The sequence below is a fragment of the Tachypleus tridentatus genome, chromosome 3 (genome assembly GCF_004210375.1).
Source record: "Tachypleus tridentatus isolate NWPU-2018 chromosome 3, ASM421037v1, whole genome shotgun sequence".
In the NCBI taxonomy this organism is placed as follows: Eukaryota; Metazoa; Arthropoda; class Merostomata; order Xiphosura; family Limulidae; genus Tachypleus; species Tachypleus tridentatus.
In genome coordinates this window covers 90,089,412-90,107,674 of record NC_134827.1, presented here as the reverse complement: position 1 = coordinate 90,107,674, position 18,263 = coordinate 90,089,412, and the positions used below count along the sequence as shown (strand labels likewise).

General features: G+C 34.1%; 1 protein-coding gene across 15 annotated transcripts in view; it reads left to right on the top strand.

The window, feature by feature from the left end:
* The first annotated feature begins 3,310 nt into the window (after positions 1 to 3,310).
* Positions 3,311 to 18,263, top strand: part of LOC143247448 (uncharacterized) — a 51,829-nt gene continuing 36,876 nt past the window's right edge. For 2 of the 15 annotated variants that reach the window (XM_076495565.1, XM_076495575.1), the window contains exons 1-2: positions 3,311 to 3,462; positions 12,945 to 13,136. Coding sequence is in view for 1 of the 15 variants with exons in the window: in XM_076495564.1 (XP_076351679.1) it covers positions 3,392 to 3,430 (39 nt within the window). In the remaining 14 variants the exon portion in view is untranslated. The other 13 variants (XM_076495577.1, XM_076495568.1, XM_076495566.1 and 10 more) reach the window with 12 other exon arrangements.

The window sequence follows — 18,263 nt, the reverse complement described above, 5'->3', positions numbered from 1 at the left end:
AATTGAAACAAATGGTAATTTTACAATATTTTCAGCATGGCGGCCAGTGTAGGCTCGATTAGCTGTGTTTTTCAGTATGGTCAATCTATTTTTGGGATATATGACGACATTTTGAGGAATATTACGTCATTCGAAATTGCGTTAGAAGGGCAAGAAGATCAGTCAAAAAACAACTTCTTACCAACTCAGTGAAGAAAAAACGTGTATCAATGTGGTCTGAAATACAAGAACTGGACACAAGAACAATGGAGGAAAATGTTATTCAGTGACGAGACTCATTTCTTCGTACAGGGTCAAAGAAGTCTGCATGTTTGCGGATCTCCAGGTGAGAAACTTCGAGAATCTCGCATCAATCAGTTCGTAAAACATCCCTTGAAGAAGATGTTTATGGGCTTTTTCAGCTACTATGGCATCGGAGGCTTACATATCGTAGAAGGTATGATGCGAGGATCACAGTACATCGAAGTTTTGCAGAGAAGAGTCATTCCACAATTGAAAAAGAGATTTCCAGATGGATCTGGCATTTTTCAGCAAGATCTTGCTCTGTGCAACACATGGAAACTTGTGAAGAATTTTATGACTACAACGCAAATAAAGGTGCTGGACTGGCCTGGAAACTCTCCGGACTTAAATCCTTTTGAAAATCTTTGGGTGATTTGTAAAGAAAGACTTAGGGGAAAAGACTGTACTACGAAAGATAAGCTAATTGAGGCCTGTAATTGAGGTGTGGTACCGTGATCCAAAAAATTAGTAAAGATTGCAGCTAACTCGTGGACTCGATGCCAAAGCGGATGAATCATCTTCTAAAAAATAAAGGCAGTCATATCATGTATTAATTTGTGAGTAATTTTTGGATTCTCAAAAAATAAAATGCAAAAAATTGAAAAAATCATAATTTTCCGTCATGTTTCAAGGGTGTACAGGGGTGGCAGGATCGTGGGCACCCACACCACCTGACAGGGAAGCCTGAGCTTCCAGGGAGACAGGGGATGCTGCAGGGTAACCCAGTCCATCCTGAACCACCACAGGGGCCCCATCCAAACCAGGATCTGAAGGAAGGACCAAAGCCCCCTCAGAGACCCTTACTCGAACGGCACCCAAAGCACTACCCTCCACCCCAGAGGACGCAGCCCCCACGACCTGGGCGGGCGAGACGTGGCCCTCCTCAGGACGCGGTGACTCCCTGGACATGGCAGCTGCTGGGTCAGGCACCCCCACGGGGACCCCGACCCCGCCCGTTTGGGCCGTAGAACCGTCGGCGGCCTCGCAGCAAAACTCGCCACACGCCTCGGGCATCGCGAGGGCATGTGGTCACTACTACAAACATCACACTTAATTGTACAGGCTATTGGCAGATGTCTGTAACCTCGCACCGCGGTGTCTGGCATGCCTGGAGCAGATGGCCTTCGAGGCCACAGCAGCGAAACAGTCTTTGTTGGCTGGGTAATTACACATTATCTAGAACCCGTTCACCACTATGAAGTTAAGGACCGGCTGTTTCATGTCCATCCAGACACGCCGATTCTCGGTACACACAGTAGGGCGCAACTGGTGCGCTTCGTGTTCTATCTTTCTGACTGTCCCATACGTCGACAACACTTCCTTGATGACGTCATGGGCCATCTCGAACACTGCCGACCAGAGAGTCACCCACTTAATGTTCATCCCGGCCGGCTCCACGGGCACACGCTGGTCTCCAAATTGAAAGTCTCCTTTGTCAAACAGAGTCCGAGCATATGTGGCCGACGCCAGCGTCGCCACATATCGCCCATTTCCAAAATGTTGGAGACATTTAATATGGCTACCCCCGACAGTGGCGTCTATGACCGCCGAGGATAGCGTGGCCGCGGGCACCACAAAGCGGATAGACCACAGCCGAACAGAGTATGGCCGTAGCCATACCGACCTACATAGTACTTACACACATACACACACACGACAGCACTTCGAAACTGCACGGATAGAACACAATACATGACCAAGAATCAAGGGAGAGGCCCAACACAATACGGCACACGGTAAAAGACAACACAAGATCCCGGAACGGGCACGGCGAACAACAGAACCAAAACAAAACTCTGAGCTGCCGAGAGACCAATCCATGCAGTATGCAGCTCAGGAACAATAAGATGGCATCTACGAGAGAAAGGCTTTAAAAACCGTAAACATCTTCAAAGGTCACGCCTCCTTCCACACCACAAAACAGCTCAGTTAAACTTTGCTGAGAAGCACCAAACATGGGACGAAGAGAAATGGAAAAAGGCTTTGTTCTCTGATGAGAAAAATTTAGTCTGGATGATCCAGATGGCTTCCAACGTTATTGGCACGATAAGGATATCCCATTGGAGACATTATCTACACGACACAGTGGAGGAGGTTCGATCGTGATCTGGGGTACTTTCTCCTTCCATGGAACAATGGAGCTTTAAGCTATACAGGAAGGTTCAAACAGCAGCTGGCCACATTGGCATGTTGGAGAAAGTATCCTTATTGACTTAATGCCCTCGCTTGTGTGGAAATGACTGGATCTTTCAGCAGGACAATGCTGCAATCCACAGTGTCCGCAGGACAAAGGACTTTTTCATGGCGAATAACGTGATTTTTTTTATGGACCATCCAGCGTGTTCGCCCGAACTGAACCCCATTTAAAATGTTTGGGGGTGGATGACAAGGGAAGTCTATAGAAATGGACGTCAATTCCAAACAGTGCATGATCTTCATGAAGCCATCTTCATCACGTGGAATAACATTCTAGCCAGCCTTCTGCAAACGCTTATATCGACCATGCCAAAGCGAAAATTTGAAGTTATTCGCAATGACGGCCGTGCAACTCACTACTGAGACCTTTTGTTGGGCATTTCCTACCCTGTTTAGGATTTCTTTTTGGTATGGTCTTAAACTTTTGACCTGGTAATATTTAGGCTAATTTTATAGTGTTCACATTTTCCCTATTAAATACTAAAAAGCTTTTGATTTTTATTTTCCCTTTTGTTAGTTTCATCTTTCGAAGCTCTACTCAAATAAGTGGTTGAGTCTAAAAACGCAAAATGCATATTTTTTTTATGTTCATTGGCCTCAGGATTTTGGCCAGCAGTGTGTATGTTAACAAAATGTGTTCTGACTGCACAACTATTGTGTGTTTTCATGTGAAACATTTTATAAAAATTTAAAACAGTATTTAACATGCAACATATTTTAACATGGTCTAGTTCTTTAACTTAAAACTGATTTTGTTCATAATCATAAGCTTTCGAATATAAGAGCATGTTATTATATTCTATGTTTGATTTAATCTTTTTTTTTTAACGCATTAGTTTCTCCACTCCAGTCATACTGGAAGCTTATTGGAACAGTGTAACAGTTTCAAGTTATCGTAAAGAAACGGTTTCATATGTGGTTAATGTTTTATAGCATAATTGTATTGGTACAGGTAATTAATTTAATCAAAGTGAAAAGGCTTGTGTAAGTGGCATAGTGCTGTAATGAGAAAACAGAGTAATTTTGTGTTATGCTTTATTTTTTTTTTATAACTGAAAAATGTAGAATATTAAAAAATAAATGTACTATTACTAAGAATTAGTAGGCCTAAGAATAATGGAAACACTCAACACTTCATTTTTAGAAAGCAATTAAATGTCTAAAACTAAGAACATTAAGTTAGAAGCTAGATTAAGTTTTAATCAGAATTCGTAGTTCTAGGTAGTTTTACTAATAGTAGTATTGAAATACATAGGTGAGAATCCACAGTAGACGTAAGAGCATGTTACTATGTTAGTGTTACTTGCTAGTCGAAATATAATTTGTAAATACGTCATGTAACTAGAAAATTGTTAGTACGGGTAATTTTAGGTGTAGGATTGTTTGAATGTAAAACTATTAGTAATTAATAGTATTCAGTTTAAGGATTGTGTCATGATATTGATATAATTCACTTCTTTGTTCATATAAGTTGTAGTCTTTTGTATTCTTACTGTGTCTTGTGCTACTAGTAAGTTTTTTGTAGTGTTACTGTGTTATTGTTATTCTCTGTACAGTCACATCAAACATAATTTCTCACATTCCTTAAATTATTGAAGTGGCTATTGACACTGATGAAAAGGTTGGAATTAAAACCATGGTGATGCTAATAAAACAACCAATGTCAAATTAAATTACAGAGCAGACTTACTGTGTACAGTTTGCAAACTTTTACAGTTTTTCTCATGAGAAACTTTCTTTTTAAGGTGATTTGGATTAGTTTTAAATTTTAGAAAATGAAAAATGCCATCAAAACTTGAGTATGTTGATATTCTACCCTGTTCCTGCTTTTTGTTTAAATTGGCTTTTAATAACTAACATAGTCATTGTGTGATAAATTGCATGAAATATTTTGGTTAGTCAGGCAAAATAAATTGTTGATGTCAGTGTAATTAGTTTTATTGTAGCAGTAATTTCCACTGGTTGGTTGAAATGGTAAGTGGCTTTTATTGCAACATTTCTGTTGGTGACAATAGTAACAACCATTATTTAATGAAAACTTGTAAGAGTTCTTAATACAAAGGCCTGTTGAATGCTTTATGGTAGTACATTGGGGCACTACTGTAAGGTGATCTGTTACTTACTATGATTTCAAATAGATTGAAACTAAATTAAACTATACATTAAATTTAGAAGTTAATTAAATATAGAGATATATCAAACTTATAATGTTTGCCAACAAGATTGATACATAATTTTCTTTCTGAATATAAATGTATTTTAATATACAAACAATAATACAATTTTTAATAATGGTTATTACAAATAATGATTTATAGACAAAAGATTTACAAACAATACTGAGTCTTCTTTTTGGTCTGGAACTTCCTTTATATCTTATTGAAAGTTCACAATGAGTGAATTAATTCTGAGTTATTACAGGTTTAGTTCACTTAATGGGGAGCTAGCACTTTATTGATCACACATGTTTTTCATCAGTGAAGTTATATAATGGTCTCATAAAAATAATAATGTATGATGTTAATCTGCCAAAGTTAAATGATTTGTAATGTTTGACATTCATAAATATTCCTGGTCAAATGTCTGTGGTTCCTTGATTAATAAGTGTTAATTACAGATATAGCTTCTGAGGTTTATAGTATACCAACTGTAGCAAATTAATAATAATGTACTGTTTTTCTCCATGTTGCATTGGTTACCTTTTGTAAATGGTGGTCAAAATTCTAGAAATTTCATCTAAGATGACAATACCATTATTTACAAACATACATACACGTTGATTCTTACAGTTGGGAATCATCTACAACTTTAGTGAATAGGAGAGAATTTTGCAATATAGATTTCATAGTATATGTTACATGCATTTTTAAATTTGTATTTAACTGAAACAAGCAATGATGATAAAATAAGTATAATAGTAAATCCATCACAGATGTGCAATAGCTTAGAATTTGGTATAACACCCATCTTTCTTGTATTTGTGGTACTTTTTGCAATGTATTAGACGTTCTTGGAGTATAGAAACTTCACAAATGAAAAATTTCTACTTGATGATATTTATTATCATCCAATAAGTAATTCAGTAAAATTGAAGTTGCCAAACTTTGTATGAAAATAAAAGTTCTAGAAATCGTTTTTCAATATATATATTTTAAGAAAAGTAACTAAAAATTAATCATTTATGAATAAATAATTGTAATTGTATATACAGAGCCATATTGTGAAATTTGTTTACACTTTTATTATTATTTTTTTACTCATTGCAACTACTGTATTATAAAAAAGCTGATCAATATTTTATCTCCAGCAGTGTTCTTGGAGCAGGGATTATGATAAACTCTGTGGGAAAGTTCTTGAAATTTTGCTGTATGAGCTTAATTGCTAACAAAAGTGTTATTTTATAATGTCGTGTAAACTTGTGGCAAGAACAGCAGTTCTTTGCTTTATGATTGGAAGGTTCCAACTTTAGCCACTGACAGTAAATATATTGTTAAAAGGTTAGAAGTAGAAACTCTCAGGAAGTACTGAATACATTTTCCCTGTATAAATGTGGTTCAAATTTAGGATAGGGTTATCTGTACTTGTCCTGATGACCATGCAGTGATTAATACGAGATGACATATACTGAATCACAAAAGAGAAAATCTCATGTCATTGCCAAGAAGTTGAAATTAATTAATCTTATCAAGGAAGGCACTACTCAAGCATCTGTTTTGAAGAGAAGGGTTATTGCTAAATCAGTGTTTAGAGGGTGACTTTATGATGAAGAGAAGTTGAGAAGGGTGTTGATAACGATGAATGAAAACCTAAAATTCTGAGAACACACCTACAATAAAACCAAAAACACATGGTTCACAAAGTAGAAAGCCAAAGGTATACCAATATTTGGTACTGTTATTCAAGCTTGGGTTAAGTAGTTTTGCCAGCAAATGAATGAAAATATCAAGAGTCCCAGTATAGTTTGAAGGGAGCAAAAGATGGTTAGCATGATTCAGAAACTGGTACAGTATTTTGCAAATTACTGTAAGAGGAGAGCAATAATCTGCAGATGATCAAGCTGCAATATTTTTTTCTGCTGAATTAAAAATTATTATACATGAAGTATGATTCTGTAACTATCAACAAAATGCAATGTTACCAGAGATGACACTAGCAACAATAAATGAAACCAACACAACTTCTGGATTTAAACAGATAAACAGTCATAGCCCTTTTTTCTTGAAAAAAAAAAAAACTAGCTAATACAAACTGAATCTGCTTGTCATTCATCAAACCATGCTGTTTACATCATCTACGAGTTCAAAATAAGTATCTTGCCAATACTAAAACAGTGCCAAAACTTGGATGATTTCATGAGTTTTAAAGACTGGTTCTGTCATGAATTTATACCTTACATTCAAAAACACCTTGAACAGAACAAAATACTGAAAAATGCTATTTTGCAGCTTAAAACTTGTCCTGTATACCCATCCCAAGAGAATCTAGAAATATGAAATGTTAAGACTAAATGTTTCTATCTGCCAAAAGGCACAACCACAAATATTCAATCCTTTTACCAAAAGAATGGTGGGCAGCAAGAATGACTGAACAATCAAAAATTGCTGGAAGTGCCCTTGATGCTGCATTTTAGACAGAAACCAACAGTGATGGTGAGGATTTCGAAGGTTTCATTTAAAAAGTAAGTTCTGATTACAGTGGATTCAATGCCCATAATTTGAACAATGCTAGATCCAAAAGTAGAGTCAAATTATATACTGGTGACATCAATGCATGACTTAATATTGAGAACCAAGAAACTATCAAGAGGATGAAAACAGATGATGACATATTGATTAATGTAATAGATCCAAATCCTTGAGAAACTTAGCAACCTAAAGAAGATGATAATGCTGAGACCAAGTCACTGCCATCATCCCATACAGTTCTATACCACCTAGAAGAATTGCTGAGATGATTGAGAAATAATGAAAATGCTGCAAGTGTGACACAGTTTTGGAATATCCTACATCTATCAGGTGCAAGGAATGAACAAAAGCATGTAGAAATTACTGTTTTTTTAATATGCACCAATTCATTCAATAAATGGACAACAATTTTGCAGATTTTATGCATTTAGACTATTTCTGTGTAGTTTGTATATAAGTGAGAATAGTTAAATCCAGTAAAGTACTGGGTTAAAACCTTAATATTGTTTTTGTATACTTAGTGTGGTTGTCACATTGAAACCTATTTTTGTTTATAGATGTGTATACAGTTGCTATATGATTTACACATGCTGCCACAGAGCAGGAAATTCGTGGCAGCAGTTCCTACTGTATTTGCCAAAATAGCCATGGTGCCCTCAGAAAATCACTAGAATCCATTGCCATGATGGCCACTTTCTATATCCTTTTGCCCATTGTGCCTTCATGATCTAGGTTTTTATTGCATACTGCAGTAAAGGTAAAAAACCATTGGGGTTCACAAAATCTGGACTTACCTGCAAAAAGTACCTTGTTTGAATTATATATCACATAAAATGCATGACTGTTTGACATATTTTAGCTACCAGCTGGGAGAGAGGGAACAGAAAATATTAAATTTTGTTATGTGAAGGATGAGGAATCCTAATGTTTGAAAACAAAATTGTTTGGAATTTCATTGTATTTTGCTAATGTTAAAAAATATAAGTTTCAATTTGAGGTGCTGGAAAAATTAAATATTTCATTCTGAATAGTAAGTTTAATGTGATTCATGGGTTTTAACATAGAAACTGCTTCTCATTTTGTAATTTCATAAAAGTTTTTTATTTTTTATCCTAGTGAGGGTGCCTTGTACTCTGGTCATGTATTAAGTATAAAATAACATTTTCAAGACATGCCACAGTGTTAGCTGTAGTGGTGGTGTTCTGATTAATGTACTTTAACAGGATTTTTCCTTAATTTTGAGAACTGCACACCAGGAATCATTTTGGCATGATGTCTTTGAGCTTTATAAAGTAGATTAATAAAAGGACCAAACTGATCAAATAAGGCCTTACAAAAGCTTTATACAAATTGGTGGTATCCTTACTTCTGAGCTTAAAATTTCTGTAAAGCTGGTTTTATAAACCTATTTGCTCCTTTTTACCACATTCTGAATCATACTTTTAAAAAGATGTTCCATTCTTGTATCTGTACCTTGATGATTTTTTGAGCCTTTCTATTTTGCTGCTTAATGTGTTCCATTCCAATATTTTTTCTTGAAAATCAAACTCCCAATTACTTGTACTTGTTTACCACCTCAATAGGCTGAAGCTTGTATGTCCACTTACCTTTTTTACTAAGCTCTCCTCTTTTATGGAATATTATCATCCTCATTTTTTTAATATTAATAACCAGATGATTTCTTATGCTTGAACCAGTTTTTTCATGTCATTTTTGTGATTGGGCAGTGCAACAAGTTGTCCAAAAATTTAAGGTCAATTATTTTTTATTTTATTTCCAATATTTTTTGTGATCTGTTCATCTTCCCAATAATTGGTAAAATTACTGAATAACAGTGGGCTTAACAAGCATCTTTTTCTCATTCCTTTCGAAGCCCAAAATTTGTGCACTTGTCTTCTTGGTGAAATGATGATCCTTGTGGCTTTACAAACACTTGATTAATTTTTGCATTCATTTTCTAATCCCCATTTTAGAGATTGTTTTTGCACAACTTCTTATCATAGATCTTGTCAAAAGCTGCTGTAAAGTCAATATAACATGTGTACAATGTTCCTCTATTGTTTTTAGCCTTATTTTTGGCTATCATATTCAACACAAAAATGTTGTCTTATGTTGTATAATTTTTTTTTGTATCCAGCTGTGCTTTCCATAATTAGCCTTTCATTTTTGAACCAGTTCACAAGTCACATAACCATCATGTTGGCCATTATCTTTTACAGAGTTTTAAGTGGTGTGATTCATCAATAATTCTATGGGTTGCTTTTTTCACCAGTTTCATAGATCATGTAAAATTGTCCATCCCTCCTGTTCTCAAAGCTAATCTCATTAAGTAGTTACAAAAGATCCTCTTTCATTTATGTAAGGGCCTTATAAAAATCGTTGATTTCAATGTTTTCACCCTGTGATTTTCTATTCTTCAATTTCTGAATTTACTTAGTTCTTGTTTGAATTTAGCATCCAGTTCATTATTTTTAAATGGTAAAACTGTGTGTTGGAGTTCTCACCAGCAATTGTTTCCACTGTTCTCTTCTAATAATTGCACCAAGTGTTCTCTTCATTAGTATGTAGTTATTTTAACTTGTTGCTTTTTAGATTGCTTTCTGAATTTATTAATATTTTGATAGAAGCATTTACTGTTGTAATTCTTCTGTGTTGTTTTTTTTTCCAAGTATTTTCTTCTATCTGATTTTGCATTTTTCAATATTCTTTGTTAACATTTCTCTTCCCTATAATATGGTAGGTCCTATCAAGTTATTTTCTTGTCTTGGTAATTTTCTTCCCAATTACTTACAAACTCTAGTCTTTTAAACGAGTTTCATTTATAGCACCATTGAGTTGTAAGGATCTCATTATCCTTGTATCCTGTTTTACCTTGTAACCTTGCTTCAGTTAGTAAACAATCGGATTCAGTTCTTTTATTATTGTACATTCTCATAATATAATTTTTTGTCATTCTTCATATGATATAGTCAATGAACCATTCTCTTCCTCTTCCAACATAGGTCAGCTTTCCTTCATAGTTACCTCTATCTTGTCTGTTTAAAATTGTTTATTCTTCATTATTGCACCAGTACATCAATTTCCCCCCTCATTATTGGATATTTTTATCTTCATAATTCCATGCTAGTGTCCATCTCTTATCTGGTTCTTTAACATCTAAATTCATTTTATGTTCATCACTAGTTCTTGTATTTTAGTCTTCAATTAGAATAATGTTATTATACTTCATATAATTGTTATCCCTGTCCTTAGAAAGTTGGTCTAAAGTTTCTTTAATCCCAAAATTGTTATACATTAATTATTCACCATTTATTGTGGTTAGGGAATTTTGTATTTTAAATCCTAACTTCCACAACATGCAGGAGATTATTGGAAACAGTTTCTTGGAAATTACAGCCAGTTGTCTACCTTTTGATCTCCCATGAGTTTTCTGTGTAATGACTTATTTAAAATATCATTCATATCTGTCATTAAATTGTTTCACCTGTATTGATTATTGTTTGTTTGTTTTTTAAGTGATGTTTCAACTAAAACAGTGTCAAAACTACAAATAAAGTGCCAAAAATAATTATTTTTATTATAAAGTATTGAAAAATTCCAAAAGATAATTTTCTCATTATATCTTAAGTTAACATGTTCACTCCCTTGTTTCTGCTGCTTCATTCCAACAGTCATTTTCTGTTTTCTTCCAGTGCTTCAGCTGTTCTGCAGTAAGCTCTCTGCCTTTGTTTCTTCAACAAGTTTTCCTTCTCTTTTACTCCACTTTTATCATTTCCAATTGAGAAACAATTTCTGAAATCCTAACTTTACTTCCTTTCCCACTTGCATCCTTGGTTATTTGAAGTAGTGTTGCTTGCACTTCCTCATTTACAGTGCATGATCATCTTCCATAGGGTTGGCTGGTTAATTAAATTGGAGAAGTAATTCCTTCAACTTACCCATTGTATTGTCAATTTGGATGCTTTGTTTCTCACTGTCTCTCTAGGTTGGGTCCAACCTTCTCCTTTTTGACTTTGATTTATGGAGCATTCAGTTATCTCTGCTTTTACTGTTCCTTCTATTACTGCTTGTGAGGTTTTATTGCTTTTTGGGATGTGGTCTTCCTTGGCAGCTCTTATCCTATTAGGTCATGCTCACATGTGGACTTTTCTCAACCAGTGGAATTTTGCATGGGATTCTCTTATGACCCTTCCTCCAACCCTAGTTGATGATCTACAATGGTGGTTAGACAAGACTTGTGCATTAGTGGGCATCTTGCTACTTCTTTCTCATCCAGATTTACACATTTTCTCAGGTGCATCCTTTCAGAGGTGGGATGGTGGTTGCATGGGTCAATAAACAGGAAGCTTCAAAGTACTGGTCTGTGGCTGAAAGGTGTTATCAACATCCTGGAACTTTTTACTGTACATCAGACTTTGTTTCATTTTCTCTATCTGGATAGAATTTGTCTGGTAATGATCCATTCTGACAATTCTACAATGGTTCCATCTCTTAATCAGCAAGGTGGTACATGTTCTTCATTTCTCTCTATTTATATGTTGGATCTTCTTTTTCAAGCCCAAATGTGAGATATTCATATCATTACATGATATGTTCTTGGGGCTTTCTATCCTCTGTGGATTGGCTTTTTTGTACAGACAAAATTTATCTTTCAATCATTTTACTTTCCAGTGGCTTTGCCTTCAGTGGGGTATTCCTTGCATAGATATCTTTGTCATGTCCCTCAACCACAAATTACCTTTGTTTTGATCTTCAGCCCCTCATTATCTTGTGATTGTTCTCGTGTTTGACCTTTTAACCTGAGAGTTTGGTCAACTATACCATACTGTGTCAATTTTTCTAATTGTTCCTTACTGACTAGCTCAGCCATGATTTCTACAGTTTCTTCAACTCTGACTTATCCATCCATTACCTCCTCCTCCCTCCCTTCATTGTCAACCTTGATCACTGGTACTTCATGTCATTGTCTTCTCATGATTTTCTTTTTATGTAGTCCTTGATGAGGAGACCAGGCTTGTCCTGATGAGTAGTTTCATTTCCAGAACATTCTATTTGCCCTTCTTTTGTGGAAATTTATTAGTGTGAATGGAATGCTTTCCACCATTGTTTTTTGGGTTGGGTGTTTTTTGATGATTGACCCACTGCTTCTTATATTGCAGATTTTCTTATGTGGCTTTTCAGTTGGAATTTTTCTGCTCCTCAATCTTGGGGCATCAGGTGACCTTGTACCACATCTTTGATTTTATTGATACCATAGAGTATTTATATCTCCTACACTTTACCTATTGATGAGTTTCTTCCAGATTCATCATCCATCATGGGGATACTCTTCTGGATTGCTGTGTTAATGTGGTCCTTCACAGTCTCGCTTTGTCTTCATTCAAACAACTTTCCACATACTCCTTGTTTCATCTTTCCCTTAAGACTTCTGTCTCTTCTTCACCTGTGTATGTTGGAAGTCTTATTTGCCATCAATGTCTCACTTCCTCTTTATCATCCTACATATATTCTACCCAAAACTGGCAGCTAGAGAGGGTAACTTCCATATCCCACCTTTATCCTGATTTGGATAGACTACTATGTTCTGTACATGCTTTTTGCTGTTATACTTCCCATATGGTTTGCTTCTGTGGTACTTATTTGGTATTTATTATTGCCACTTTATTCTTTAGCAGCCATCCTGTTTGTGATCTTTCTTCTTTTACTCTTACCAGTTAGGTTTTGCTTTTGAATTGATTGGCTTATTGCTTATTATTATCTTCCTCCCATATTTTGTTCCAGGTTTCTTCTCATCAAATTCAACATCTCAACTTTTTTCTCGTGTCTCATCTTCATTATCCATTGGAGTAAATTCTTCAGTTGGTCATGTGGACTACTACTAATACCTTTGCCTCTCACTATTTGCATAGGATCTCAATTTCTTTCTCTTCAGGATATCATCTGCTCATAGCCATTCAGTGAGATTTTGACTGGGTAAGTTTTCTTATATTATTCTTTAACCTTTGTTTTCAGAGGCTTTTTTTTTCCTTTATTATTATTATGATTATTATTATTATTATTACTCATTGTTTTCATTCTACTTTATTGTGAGTGGTGCCTGATGAGATACTCTTTAACTTTTCAAATCTCCATTGTCAAGCATGTTGACTTGCATATCAAAATACCATTGCCATGCAATGCACATTGCAGAGATGGGGTGTTCCACAAGATTACTTATAAGTTTATCCATGTGATAGAATTGCTTCATAACTTTGCCCATTCCAGACCTTTACTCATTCACAGACTACATTGGTGAAGCAGAAGGAGATAGTTGCCCATCCCTGCCGTGCTTTGTATTGAATAAATTAGTATAATATGCTTTTAAGAGATAGGGTTTCATAGTTGCTTATTTTACTCCCTTTATTCTTCCAGTGTAAATCGAGTGTCCTTACTTACCACTTTCCAGTTCCAAGCCATTGGGGTGGTGGACCATGGAGATATCCTCCTGAATGGGTTAATGAAATACAAACAAACTATTGAAATTATTATAAAACCATTCAGGTGAGAGTAAGGTGATAGAATTCTGCTTGTGTAGATGACATGATGTCTTCCAGTATGAAACATAAAAACAAATGGAAGTGAGATACTAAAATTGCAGTTCACTACTTCAGTTGTGATTCCTTATCCAACCACCATTTGAATGTTAGTTCCCAGTGCTTGCCCAGTGTTGGATTTAGAGTAGAACCAATCAACATAAGTCTCACACATGTAGAATAGATTTCTATATTCCTCCCTCAGTTATACTCCACCAGTGTTGTGGGTCATAGTGGAGGTAATTGTGATTGTTACAGTTCTTTCCCTTCCACTATTTCTCAGTGTTTTTTAGCTTGAGGATGTTAATATGCATGGGTGGTACATGTTTTACATTATATGTAAATCTGTTTGATAATAATTGTTGAGTTCTTGTATCGATCTATCCATTTATCATATATAAGGGTGCAAAGAGGTACTTGATTTCCTCTGGTCTGATAACTTTGAGGCGAAGATGGTATGATCCATTTTTCTACCCCCACATCAATGTCAGTGCCTTCCAGCCAGTATCTGGATTGTATCTGACTTACCAATGGTATGATCCTTATCCTACTCCTTTGTGTATGCCAGTTCTGAGTAGCATGGGTCTTGGATGTAGTTGACTTTCTGTGTATGGTCTGTTGCAATCTAATCACTATATATCTAAGGGCACACCCTTTTCATTTTACCCACTTTTGTAAATATTGCATGGTTTGAATCACTTTATGACCATAATTCTCTCTCAGTTGAATGTACTACTCTGTTTTTTGCCCATTCATATTAGGTAATAGCTTTCTGTGATGGGCAAAGAGTATACCTGCTGCAGATGTAATTTGGTCTTTCTTGTCATATCTTAAAATCTGACTTAAATTTTAGGGACTATCCTTTGGATGCTTAGAAAGGATGCTTCTTTCTTGCTCTTGCACTGCTCCCTCCAACTCTTCAATGTGGGCTTCTAGTTATGTGAGAAGAGGTAATGTATTGAAAGTTAGTTTTCCTACACTAAAAATGTATTTCCAATAGGTAATTACCTCATGTCACACTCCCCCTGCCCTCTCTACTGAAAATCAGCACTTCTATTTTCTGCCAGTATGAGTGTCAGTTAAGTGATAATATGATTGAACTGAATAGAGGAAGTCATAATATGATAGTATGTTGCACTCTTATTGGTGGAAGGTTGCCATATGATGACTTGCATAAGAGATGCATTTGAATTAATCAATTCCAGTGAAAGAAAAAAAGTGGCATCTGTTAAAAAAATTCATATAGAGGACAGCCTTTAATGAAAATAGCTGTTTACGTGAGATAATGTAGGTACCTATAGGAAATACATTTTTCATTGTAGGCAAATTATAACTTTGCATTCATAAAAAAGAAGCAATATGCAGTGTAAATTGTAAATAATGTTTTCCAATGAATGTTAACATGCTCTCTTCCATTTGTAGAAGGTAAATGTGTAGTGTACACTATAAAGTTTTTCATTGACACTGAACTGCTTTTTCCTTTATTAAATTTTACTAATGTGACTCATAAATCTCACTGGGACTCTTTTAAAAAAAATAAAGATTGGGAGTCTTGGACCCTCTATTGTGAGATCATAGTGAAAACATTTACTTATATAAAATGAGAATATGAAATTGTTTTTACAACTGTAAGATAAAAATGTGACAGTTGTATACTGGTGTATAAAATACTACAGATTTTAGTCAGAAGAAAAATGGAATATACTTGTATCTATGGGTGCTCAGAAATTAGATGTTTTTCATATATTTTCATATATATTTACAACTGTAAGATAAAAATGTGACAGTTGTATACTGGTGTATAAAATACTACAGATTTTAGTCAGAAGAAAAATGGAATATACTTGTATCTATGGGTGCTCAGAAATTAGATGTTTTTCATATATTTTCATGGGGGATTAATTCTTAATGCAAGAACTCCTTGTGAAAAAAGTTCATGAAAAATATAATAATTGTCAAACTGCATTTGACTTTGTTGTCTGTTATACCAGTTGCTGATCTTAAATTATCTGCAATAATAAGTAAATAAATATGCAGACAGAAAGAGATATCCACAAAACCAATGGTTTTGCTTCTGTCAAAATGTCATTTAGGACTTGCTTGCAGATCAACACTAATAACTTAGTAAAAAATTGTAATTTTAACAATTTAAACAATTTCTTTACTGAAAGTTTTCATAAGTATGATATTGTAGTAATTTATGGAGTTTTTTTATTTTATGATTACAATTTTTTTAAAGATACTCAGTTTTTATCATATATCTTTATGTGAATTGTAAATATTGCTACTCTATATTTGTTTTATTACTTTCTCACAATTTTTTATTTATTTCTCCTGATCAAATTTCAGTACTTTCTGTTAGCTTGATGTTTATTTTTGTGTTTTTTTTTTCAGAAAGATTTTGACATTTATTGTAAGTTAGTTAAGATAAGCAATAGTATTGTATGAAACTTAATCAAAAGCTAGTACACTCAGCTGAGGTTTGCAATAATGAAACAGCTTGATGGAACAAGTTAAGAACTACTCTTATAGTTGGGAGCCAGTTTTTTTTTTTATAGATAGAGTACAGTAGACAAGATCTGCAATAGCAAATTAGTCTGATGCAAGTACCTTTTCATATTATTGAATACAATGTCATGTTTATTCTCTTTCAACAACATATATACAACATCATCATCAGATGTATAGAAAACAAAGAACTGTTTTAAATTGATTTGCATAGAAAAGTATCAAAATATAATGCTGTGACATCTGATGAAGGTAATAGTGTTGTCATTTTGAAAGGTGGGATCATTTGTCAGTGTTACATTTTGAGTCTTATGTTTGTATGGTTTGTAGAAGGTTTAATTTGACTTTCAAATAATAAAATTGAGAAGTTTCTCTGTTTTAAGGTACAAAATGAGATAGTTCAGAAGTGCAACTGAGAGTAGCTGCTTAATTCTACAGATTATGAATGAATAGGTGATTAAAGTATTTTTAGACTGATGTGTATAAACTTTACTTAATCTCAATTGCACTATTTTATTATTAATTAAACTTACTAGAATATTTGTATTTTGTGATTGATTGTGTCACAGTGAAAGGTTAATCTTTAGTACAACTTGCATGATATTATCTATTTTAAATATGTCAATATTGTGAATTTTATATCAGAGGAAATAAGGATTCCCAATTTTATCAGGAGACTCTCACTTCTAAGTATTAAAAGTCCTGAGCTAGAAACGAAAGTGGTTGGCACCCTGAAGACATTAAAATTGGTAATTAAAATCTGTAGTAAAGGTAAATATTTTTGTTTCTTGAAACAAATGCATCACAGTGAAATATTTAATTTTTTGAGTATACCAATAATAGCATATATAAAAATAATTGTAGAAGCTACATAATCTGTAGTAAGACCTTTTGATGTTTCAAATTATTTTGTCCATTTTCTTTATTGGAATGCATTAAAACAAATAATATAACAAGTGCCTCAAATCAAAATTGGAGTTTAATTGATTAATATTTTTGGGTATCAGTTCTTATTAACTCTACTTATATTGAAGTTATTGAGAGCAAGTTTGTGTCATTGTTTTCAAACCTGTTTTTTATTCTACTTTTAGAGCACTAAAAATGTCATACTGTGCTTGGAAAAAGAAATTGAAAATTCATAAACACTAGTGTTAATGTTCAAAGTATGCTGAAATGAACCCAAAATGAAAAATTTGTGATTTTTTAAAATTTATGTATAAATTTAAGTAATTAAAACTTTTGTGAATAAATTTCACTTCCAAAAATGTTTTTTGTTTATGTGGAAAATCAGTTATGAAGTTTATTTATAGTTTCATGAAAAAAAGACTTCTGCTTTTAGAGAAAATGTTATTTTAACTTTATACTTGCATTTAGATGCTTTCCAGTTCATGTAAAATTTTCAGTTTGTTGTTTTTCAGGTTTTCTTTTATATTTTTGTATTTTTAACCCTTTCTAAATGATTCATGAGTCGAAGGCCATGTCATCATGTTTGTTGACTTGCATCCAAAATTTTACTGAACAACTGTTTTATCTCCTTAAGTTTGGTATCAGACGATGTATTATAATTCAGATTTTCATATTATACATTATTTACTTTTTTAATTTAAAAGTAAATATGAAACAAACAAATTATACATTGATTTTTGATTGCCACTTTGTATATCAAATGCAAAAGTGGTTTAAAATTACCATTATTGATATATTGGAATATAAAATGAAAACCTTTTTATTTGATCAATTTTCCACATTTACGTGATCTATTGCATGCCAGTTTGCTGTTTTTTGCAAGAGCACCAAACAGTTGAGCATACACGATACTAAAGTTACCACACAGAAGGACTGCCTTTGGTGCTTAAGGATTGTCTCGCCAATGAAAACACACAACTGATTCATCATCAGTCTATCTGTTGCCATCTGGAGAAGGTGTTATTGATCTTGCTTCAAGACTATATCACCAAATTGTTGCTTATTGAGTTAGCTTATTTTATATTATCTCTTCAAGGATATTTACATGGTGGCA